Source organism: Citrus clementina, unplaced genomic scaffold (genome assembly GCF_000493195.1).
Source record: "Citrus clementina cultivar Clemenules unplaced genomic scaffold, Citrus_clementina_v1.0 scaffold_3, whole genome shotgun sequence".
In the NCBI taxonomy this organism is placed as follows: Eukaryota; Viridiplantae; Streptophyta; class Magnoliopsida; order Sapindales; family Rutaceae; genus Citrus; species Citrus x clementina.
The window spans coordinates 46899631-46910961 of NW_006262339.1; the positions used below are offsets into that span (position 1 = coordinate 46899631).

At 32.3% G+C, this 11331-nt stretch overlaps 1 protein-coding gene across 1 annotated transcript; it reads left to right on the forward strand.

Annotated features, from left to right (window-relative positions):
* The first annotated feature begins 8988 nt into the window (after positions 1-8988).
* Positions 8989-9992, forward strand: LOC18049083 (short-chain dehydrogenase reductase 3b). The gene is made up of 2 exons (XM_006444514.2): positions 8989-9002; positions 9218-9992. The coding sequence occupies exons 1-2, from the start codon at positions 8989-8991 to the stop codon at positions 9990-9992; spliced, it is 789 nt and encodes a 262-aa protein (XP_006444577.1).
* Positions 9993-11331: the final 1339 nt, after the last annotated feature.

Here is an 11331-nt window from a genome sequence, read left to right on the forward strand (position 1 = left end):
AATCAATGAACTGGTTGGACTTACTAGCTAAATGCGATATGCTAACTCTTTCTTGGCGCATAATGTAGTTGGCTACAACTTTCCTCTTTTCCTATGAGATGTATATGTATTTTCCTCTATCATCCATTACACCAGAAAGTCATCATATTCAAAGAGCAAATTCATAGTTAAATTCCTTAGCGAGCATTTTACAGAACATAGCTCCATATCATAAACCACCAATAGAATGAAAGGACCATTCAAGTTTATCTATGATAAGGTAAAAACGTAATCAAAATTACCAAGGATCAGAGACAAAACCTAAACTAAGGTCAACTAGAAGGAAATACAATGACATTCCATTAATCAAGAAGAGCTGCTAATGGTTTCAAGGATAAGAAATTCTAAAGCAAAAAATATATATCGACACAAGACATCTTAGAAAAATTGGAAGTCGAGAGTTTAAATACAAAAAGTTGCAGCAATGAGTCATTATTTAGTTAAAACAACATATTCATTAAAATAAATAAATAAATAAAATACAAGAAATGGAAGAGCACATCCTCATATTTTCAAGAGAGGTAATTCGATTGATATACTCCGGCATGGACCAAAAGTTATAACACAACAGTAGGAAGCAATATATTGTACAAAACTATGAAACTATGACATGATTAACCACAGTGCATAAACACTATCTGACTAACAAACAAATGTGTTCATAGAATAGATACCACAAAAACATCAACTTCCTAAACTTATAGATCAAAACAAAAAATAAAGTTCTATATGCACGTTGGTGTCACAATTTAAGAATACTCCATCACTGCAACCAGCTGGTGAGATAAGAAGGAAATATTTTTGTTTACACAGAAAAAATATGACAAACAAAATAAATGAGTTTGGAAAAATTTATAGTCAATGCTATTGTATTATAATCAATTAATCAAATGGGTTTCTATTTTTTGTTCATAAGTCCACAAGCTACAGGTTGTTTAAGGGAATTCCATAAAAAATGAAGCTTTGAAAAATCCTTATTTCTCTCTAATAAGAAAAGCCCAATTTGCATGACTCATTTTCTCTCTAATAAAATAAAATCTTAGCATGAACTGAAAGAATCATTTTAATAAGTCCGGGTTGATGCTGCGAAAGTATGAACAAATAATCAATTCCAAAATCTTGGCATTAACTGAGAGAATCCACAATATAACTGGCTTTAAAAAAAATTACTCAAAATTTGTTGAAATAAAACAAATACCAGCAAGAGACAAAGTCGAGAGAGCAGCAGAAGTCTAGGCGATCAAGACAGAGCAGCAACAGCTACACTCAAACGGAGCAACAGCAGCTACGCAGAGACGGAGCAGCAGCGACCACGGTAGAGACGGAGGTACAACAATGGCAGAGATGAAGTTGCAGCGATGGCAGAGACGAAGGATAGCAGCTGGCACACTGTGAGTGAGTAGATCAGGAGAGATAAGGAGAGAGAAAATGTTGTTGGATGAAGATAAGGAGATAGAGTACGAAGATCTGTCGTAACATCGAGAAAGATGAGGGGGGAGAGAGCTGTTGACGAAGAGAAAAAGATGAGGAGATGCGATCATGACCTTGTGGTTTAATTTATTTTTGAGTTCAGGCTTGTAATATTTAGAGAAAATATTTAACATGTTTTCATAATTTTAGTTATAAAAATGCAATCTAGATTTCTTATTTTGTAACCCGTTTTTTGAATTTAATGCACCAAACATGTATTATATCTGCATTCTGAAAACGAAAACGAAAACGAGAGGTTAAAAAGGGTACCGAACAAGCCCCTATTTACCTGACCGAAAAGCTATTTTTTTTAGCAAATAAGAGAGGTCACTCTCAAAACCCCTTTCGTTTTTTATTTGTCATTTGAGGGAGATCTCTTCAAAGTGATTTGTCATTTGAGGGAGATCTCTTCAAAGTGACCTCTCTTATTTGCCAAGATTATACTTGGCAGGGAGGTCACTTTTAAAATCTTATGCACGCGAAATTCCATTTCTTATATGCATATAGGGAAGTAAGCACATTAGATATACTTTCATGTTTCATCTTTGACAAAGATCAACTTTCGTAATAGTTAATGAATAGTTAGTCACCCCTACTCGAAAATAGATATGTACTGCGATGTCGTAACACTAATTAAACGAAGATCAAAATCATATAGTACGAAGCCGTAGGCGTAGCTAAATAAGATTAATAACAAAAAGAGAATAAGAATTAATTAATTAGGCCATAAAAAAGCTCTGATGTCAAACTTTCTCTTCTGGTCGACATTTCCAAGAGTGGTGGTAGGCCAATCTTGACAAAGATCAACTGTCATGTTTCTAAACACTGTAAACGTTCAACATGCCCTCTTAGCCAACTTTGTTTCCCTTTCAACTTTGTTTGTAATGTGGTCCAATATAGACCTGCTATAAATATGGACCAAGTTGATCTTGGCACACACTAGTTCTCTAATATCTATAGAATATATAGTAGTAATAGTATGTGTGCAAGAAACACAATATGGAAGTATATTTAAAGAAACTCACACGAACTGATGTCCGGGTCAGGTTTTCAGTTTCAACCAACAGCAGAACAACCTTGATAACTTTTTTCATCTACTGGCAGCTAGTCAGTACTCGCGAGAATTCGTGGCAGTCGATGCGGACGATGAAGGTCGGGTATAGAGATTTCGCTTCAGTATCCGTAAGAGAGGTTACCATAACAGGTTGAACGGCTTTTGTTCGACGCAAGAATGTGCGAATTGGTGACACTGTTGTGCTTTTAAACGAATAATATTATGATCACGCTATTGCTACACAAATGATGAGGTTCTAGATTAGAGTTGAAGATGGTTGGAATTTTTTACTTTTACACGTATTTGTAGCTTGTGAAGAACTTGTCACGATTGTTGGTCTCGATCCCGGAGGAGTGAATCCTTAAAAAAATTACTCCAACGTCTAAGTTAGTGTTTGATTAAGATTAAAGAATGAAGAAAAATAGAGAAGATAAGTTTCTCTCTCTAGATATGAACAATGTTTTTTTTAAGGCCAAAGACCCATTTTTCTCTTAAATATATGTCTCTATTTATAGATGATGAGTGATGTGGATTTAGGATTTTATTTTGAACCCTCAATCTAACGACATATATCACCCATCATTCTTGTATACGTGGAGGTAAATATAATGTAGGGAATTATTCTGGCCCTATATGTTTCCTTACTCGTATGACTTTTGGACATGATTTCCTTAGGCTAATGGATTGCGGAATTAATTCCCCCCTCTTGCCATTTTTATAAGCTCTGGAAGAATTTTTTTTCCTTAGATGTTATTCCCCTGGAATAGTTTGAGTGTTATTTACCCCATAATAGTTTGGGTGTTATTTATCCTGAAATAAATTAAGTGTTATTTACCCCAAAATAACTTCTGTTATGTGATAAAATGGACACGTGACATGATTAGGTGTCTTTTGGAATATGGCACCTACAAGAGGATCAAAGAAGCTCATCTTTTCAGTCAGCTAATCCCTCTATGTCGCCATGCAGTAGTGCCAATTCTTCGAAAATTTATGCACAGGCAGTAGACATATTTCAGGTTATGGTGCCACGACGTCACTTCCGAATTGAACGTATTCTTTCTTCGTGGTTCCAATGTAGATCATAGTTTAGCTAAATTAGCATTACACGTGTGTTCATGATTTGTTGTCTATTTAGATGACTTTCCACTATATATTCATAACTCATAATGATTTGTAATTATATTTTTATTAATGGCAGTAAGTAATTTTATACTTTCTTTTCTCTTTGAACAGTAGTAAATCATTTTATACTTTTTTGTACCTTCAATTTTAGACTTTTAGTCCACATGATTTTTTTATTTCGCTTCTACACTTAATTATATATTTTGCACGAGCTATGGATATGCTTGATATTTTAATTTAGGATCTTACTAAGTTACATTTCAAGTAACTTACAATCCATGTAAAAATCAATGGATTCCACTGTTTATATCACTAGTTTTGTATTATTTTACATAGATGGTAACTTAGCAAAAACCTTTTTTATTGCTTAAAGGACTACTAGATTCCTCTCTTGACACGTGTTCCAATTAATAAAATTTTAAAAATTAAAAAAATTTAGTGAAAATGATAGTTTAAAATGAAAACTGGGGTCGCACAATCTTGCATCAGCTACTTGAGGACAACCCCTTGCAGCGAACAATCCCTGCAACCTCACCCTTCTACCTTTTCGTACATTTATCAAACAAGTCCAAATACAACAAAAATTTTTTAATACAAAAAATTTGTAGACACGTTTTCCAGCAGATTTTGTAAAGAGTTGTAGCTACAAATAATAAATGTTGTAATTCTAGGAATTAATAAAAACCAAATAGAAGGTTGCGCTGGTTGGGCTGGGGGCATTCGGCATTCCTCTTTTTTCTGGACAAAACTATCTTGCTCGCGTTGTACCTAGCACCCAGTCTTAGCATTTTCTTCAACATTTCTTATTATTTTTTAAATGCTAAAAACTATAATTTCAAAAATTTTACATTATAAGCCGCCTGAATTAGGATATAATAATTTTAAAATTTTAAAAAAGTTAATCTCTTTATCTTCTTCTTCTCGATTGCATCGTTCTACTTAAAATTCTAATTTACTCATTATCAAACTTATAATTCTTCCAAAATATCAAAACATAGAGTCTTCTAACCACATAAAAGAGATTAATTTCCTGAACATAAAAGCTCAGAAAAATAATGCTTGCATTCTCCTAAAAGAAATCTATTATGTTTAAGTTTTGTACTTTACAACTATAATAACAAACGAGATCTTGCTTTCTATAAGAAGATTTAAATAATTAAGACCTGTTGAATGCAGTTAATGATAGTGAGATATGTTTATTTACTAAAATTTAGTTCCACTATAGTGTTTGGCATGAAAAAGGAAACCAATGGTGTGTTTACTTCCTAAATTAGGAATTTGGAATTTGGAATCAGAATTATTGACAGTGTTTATTTCATAAAATAGGAGTGAAAAAATGAAATAGAAATTGTGCAAGGCCTAGAAATTTGGGAATCATTCTCATTGATTCCATTCCCAAAGGTGGGTCGGAAATCAAACTTTGATTCCTATAACTACCGATTTTACCCCTATTGAATTTTTATAATCTCAAAATTACCCTCAATCAAGTTCTGTCATTTTTGTATTTTGGTCCTTACATAATTTATGAAAATACCTAAAAATTTTGTATTATTTACAAATAAGTCCTTTAATAATAATAAGAAGAAGTTTTATGAGTTTTGTGGAGGGATGCCAATAGTTCAACTCAAAATGAAATATATATATATATATATATATAAACAAGATAGAATTGCAGTGTGAGTCTTCAAACTTCTAAAGGCCATGAATCCCGAAATTTGAATTTTTTTTTTTTAAGATTGAATACTTAGGCAAGAGGTGTCCAATTTTTTTTTTAATATACTCTTCAGATATTTTACAATTTAGTACTTATTGGGCATTATATGTATGTGTGTATTTGTGACATAATTCAAAAATTTAGTCCTTATTGGGCATTAATTTGAAACTCTACTTCCGTCGATGCTGAAAAGATATATATTTTATCTAAATATTCAAAAAGAAAAGTAGCCCCTGGCGGACTCAACCTCACATTCTAATTTCTACCTCTGGTCTTGGGTAGGCCGTCGCATTTTAAATAAAGCAAATCGCAATCGTTTATAAACTTGTTACTGTGCGTCTCTTTAATCTTTATACCTTGTGGTGGGTAACGGTCACAGGTCTTGTTTGTTTTCAATGATTTGAAAGTCCAAACCGCGTTCCTGTGACTATTATCAGTCTACGAGATAAGATTCCTCTTTCACTTGGACATCAACTGGAAATTTTCTACGATATTCGCACACTATAATGGACCAAATCAAATCGTTTAACATCACACATGATTTGGTGTTGGTTGATAAATTTGGTAACACCCGGCTACAAGTGCCATGTAGTGGTTCGAAGACAATAAGGATAAAATTAACATAATGTCCCTTTTAAAATAATTTGAACATTAACGGAATTGTTAATTGTAGATCCAAAAAGGTCAAAACATATGAGAGGATCATTGGAGCCCATAAGAAGCACGAAGGCCCTAATGGAAACAAAATCTAAAAGATTGGAGGGTGGGCCCCTACGGTCGTCCAATAATGCCGTTGGATTCGGGATATCCCTCCTTGGTCTCTTGTACTCGCTCGCAGCCACAGCAGTTGATAGGGGACCACTAAAGGAGTCCAAGAGTATGCCAATTCCGAAGAAATGAAACTATGATTGGTCCAGCCCAGCGTTGGCAACCGCAGTCCGCAATTAATATAAGGCTATGGTTATGTTAGAATATTATTAAAAAATTCTTCAAATAAAATTTTATTATTTATTTAAAGAGTCACATTAATATTTAAGACTCTAAAAGACACTTCAATTAAGATTCTTCAAATAAGAGATGGTTCTCTCTCTTTAAATTTGGAGATTTGATTTCTCCCTCTTCAATTTATATTTTATTATTTTTTATTAGAGAAAGATAAAGAAGTGCTTTAATTGCTATTGACTTTTCCTTTAAAAAATAATTATTTGATTAAAATAATATTAACTTATTTCTATTTGAAGAGTCTTTTGGAGAATAACATATTTTTTCACTTTTTTATTTGCCACATAGTTAAGCAAATAGATATTTGAAGAGTAAAATTAATAGAGGCTTTTGGAGATACTCTTAGAATTCACGTATGATAGAACTAGGGATGGCAAAAATTCCCACAGGGACGGCTATTCTTGGGGATTTTTCTCTTTCGGGGAGGGTATGGAGATAATTTCATACCCAATTTTTTATTCGGAGAAGGGATGAGAAATTTTTTTTACCCAATTTCTTATTTCGGGAGTCCCCTACCCATTTTCCCATTTTAATTTTAATTTTTTAAAATTACTAGTAAATAAATAATAAAATTATAAATATTGGTAAAAATAAAAAATATCAAAATATTTATATTATTAAACTTTTAGGCCTAATTAACTAATTAAAGTCCTAAATTTGTATTTAGGACATTAAAAAGACCGAGTAGATTCTATTAGTCCAAAAATTTTTTAATTTTAATATTCTTTAAATATTTTAAACTTAAATCTATTTTTTATTTATTTTTAGATGTTATAATTGCCTGCAACGAATCATATTTTAATATTTAATCTAATATAATCTAATATTTGCTCTTGATTTGCTCCGATTTAACTATTGTGTTGTAAAGGGAATAGTCCACATTTATAAAGTGCCTACACCACCATTGAAAAAGTTAATTTTGAATCTAAATTCGATTTTATTTGTAACAGTTTTGTATTAGACTATTAATTTGTTCATGATAGTTTGTAAAAGAAATTTGTCTCACTTGCATGCTGCGTTACTTACTAATTTAATGTATGTGACTTTTGTAATGGATATTAATGTAAGATATATTTCGAACTTTACTTTTATTTGAATTTTTTATTTTAATATGATTAACTCAAAATCGAAAATAAAAAAAAATGTATTAGTTATTCGGGGATCGGAGACCCTCAGAGATCTCCTGTTATTATTCAGGGAGGAAATAAGGATTCTCTCAAGTAATTCTGACGATGACGGGAAGGGGACCGGGACATACGCAAAATATTGAGAATGAGTATAGGAAGATTGGTTCCCTCCTCTCCCCTCCCCTCCCCATTGCCATTCTTAAATAGAACACAAATCTCAGCCACATATGTAACTTATTATTTATTATTTATAACTTTATATGTGTGGTTGACATTCGTGCTCTATCGTAAATGAATTCTAACATAATCGAACTCCATGTCCCCTCCCGGACATGGAGATGTTATATGGACCAGATACTGCTCCAGAAAACGAGGCGTGATGCTGTCAATGGAGCCTTTCCGTAGCTTTGTCATTTTATAGAAGAATCAATCAAGGCAAGACACGTACAGAGAGGCAAAAAACAGTGGGCTCATAATAACCATAGAAAATATAACTGTGGGCCTGTCCAAATGGCGTGACCGTAATGAAATGTAGTTCAAAGAAACTTATGATGGAGTGGGACTATTAGCACCCTGCAACTTTCTTTTCAAACCTCTTTTCTAATCAAAATCTATTTTAATTCTCAAAATATTCTTTTTCATTTTTTCAGTTTTTTAATTCAAAAAGAAAAATAATTCAGTCTCTTCCAAACAACTCTAATTACAAATATTGTTTTTATAAATTTTTGAATTATTAAATCATACATATTTTACCCAAAAAAATCAAAATACATGTATGAATTAAGTAGAATTAAGGTGGACTCAAATAGCTATTATTTATTTTTTAAATTAAAAATGAGTTTAGAAATTTTTGTAAATTAAAAATAAGTTTACAAAACTTATTATTAGAAAGTTTAGAAAGTTTTGTAAATTAAAGTGGACTCAAATAGCTATTATTTATTTTTTAAATCAAAAATAAGTTTTGTAAATTTCTCAAGAAAAAGTTGTTTGTGAGGAAATAAAAATTGTAAAAGACTTTGGTATAGTTGTGTGGGTGTAAAGAATTGAAAAGAGAAATATAATGGTATAAGTATAACGAGATTTATTTTGTTCTTTAATATAATTGCAATAGGAGAGGGATTTTATAAGGATTATAGAGGGGTGCCAATAGTTCCAACTCCTCGTGATATCGTTTACTCGGCCCTTTTGTTTTTCTGTAGTTTTCATGGTAAACCGTCATATAATTAAGCTGGGTTTATATTTTTATTGTCACCGTCCGGTCCCACGTTCCTCTAAGTTAAATATAATAATAGACCAACAACTTTTAAATTTTATTTTAATCCCAGGAGGTCCAATAATTGAGCAAGTATTAACACATTTTAAGATTTTATAAGATGAAGCACTTAGCTAAATGCGTCCAGAAACAATTGAGTCGCGCAAGTCTTTGATTCAGCAAATTCATACGGAAGTAGCGGGCATCTATGTCTAAACCAAGGTAAGAAAAATCTCTCTCTGGAAAATGTACAAATTAGCATAATATATATATCTTCTGTATCCATTCTATTTATATAAGCGTAACATATGTGACATCACCATACATCATAGAAGAGAGCAGGGCTTGCAGCACTAGAAATTCATGCCCAAAATTTCAATGATCTGATGATGTCTCTTATCCTGCAACTTATTATTATATATGTTGAATTTCTTCAGGTTGCAGGGTAAGGTAGCAATTATCATGGGAGCAGCCAGTGGCATCGGTGAGGCCACTGCAAAGCTTTTTGCTGAACATGGGGCCTTTGTTATCATTGCAGATATCCAAGATGAGTTGGGAAACCAAGTTGTTAGTTCAATAGGCCCTGAAAAGGCCAGTTATCGGCATTGTGATGTGAGAGATGAAAAGCAAGTTGAAGAAACAGTGGCCTACGCAATTGAGAAATACGGCTCGCTTGATATCATGTATAGTAACGCTGGAGTCGCCGGTCCAGTGGGAACTATCCTAGACTTGGACATGGCACAGTTCGACAGAACTATTGCTACAAATCTAGCAGGTTCAGTGATGGCGGTCAAGTATGCAGCTAGAGTCATGGTGGCTAATAAAATACGGGGTTCAATCATTTGCACTACAAGTACAGCATCAACTGTAGGCGGCAGTGGGCCTCACGCATATACAATATCTAAGCATGGTTTATTAGGTCTTGTTCGATCTGCTGCAAGTGAACTTGGGAAGCATGGGATTAGAGTCAATTGTGTTTCTCCTTTCGGAGTTGCCACACCTTTTTCAGCTGGCACCATCAACGACGTAGAAGGCTTTGTTTGTAAGGTAGCCAACTTAAAGGGAATTGTGCTGAAAGCTAAACATGTTGCAGAGGCTGCTCTTTTTCTTGCTTCTGACGAATCAGCTTATGTAAGTGGTCATGATTTGGTCGTTGACGGTGGGTTTACGGCTGTTACCAATGTTATGTCGATGTTAGAAGGTCATGGTTGATATCGAGGCCATATGGGATCTTCAAGTCCGATCAAAATTTAAAAGAAAAGGGGTAATGTATCATTTGGTTGATAGTTGATAATATTACGTTCACAATATAAAATATATATTTACCATGAGAAAAGCAAAGGACAATAAAAATATTTTATTATTAATTTTTTTCTTTACATCAATATATATATATATATATATATATATATATATATTAGTACTTAACTATTTTATTTTAATTTCTATTTATAATTATATGATTCATTTAATTTAGATAAATCAAAATAAAAGTATATTTAAAAATAAAGATAATACTGTAAAATTATGTTGTTAGGAGAGCTATTGGTTATTATGAAAACAATAGGGAAATAAGTAACATGTATTAATTTTGGTAGTAGAAACTAATAAATTTCCACAAATAAATAAAAGATGTAGTCGTTAAATAAAAATTCATTATGGGTGGTAAGTATGACTTTTAAATAATAATGATTTTGACAAAAATAATAAAAAAATTTATGGAGTTTAACTTCATCATACAATGTAAAATAAAATCAACATAATTTTCCAACCAAAGCAATAAATGTTTACCACAATATCAAATAAGACAGCAATATAGTAATTACCGTGTTTATTTTTAGTATGATATTCTTAAAATTCTAATTGATTGTTGTTGAACAAAATTTTGCATAAACAGAAGACTTGATAAGGAATTGAAAATTAACCAAAGTAAGAAGATGATGTGTCTTGTGAAAATGTCTTTAGTGCTCCTACTCAAATTCTATCATCGATAGAAGAATCGATGCCTTCACCGCATTTACAAGAGCTAACGAACTGAGTCAATCAGATTTGTAATTTTCGAAGACTGCTGGAGAGAGAAGACGCAATGAAGGAGGAATTTCGGCCGGCTTGATGCCATTTTTTGGTAAGAAGCAGAGGAATTAATAATGGTAGATATCAACAAACAAACTACCCAAAACCAAGGGCATAATTATTGTTTTCGTGTGATTATTGGTTTCAGTATCATCTATACGTCGTTGTGATCGGCTTTTAAAAATTTTTATTGGGTTCAAGAAGTACACGGCGTCTTTTTTCCTTATTATTTCCTCAATATACTTCACAACTCTATTGCCAATTAGAACTATTTCAAAAACATTGAAAATCCACCAACGAAAAACAAAAGTTATTGGTTCTACTTTCTCTATTTGATTATGTCTTTCATTAAACTTAAAAATGTATGTACGATTGAAGATTATTGGATTCCATTCACCAACATTACATTATAAACTAAGTAGTTAAAATAAAATGATAACAAATAACAAAAATTTTAAGTATTTTTATAAGTTTACAT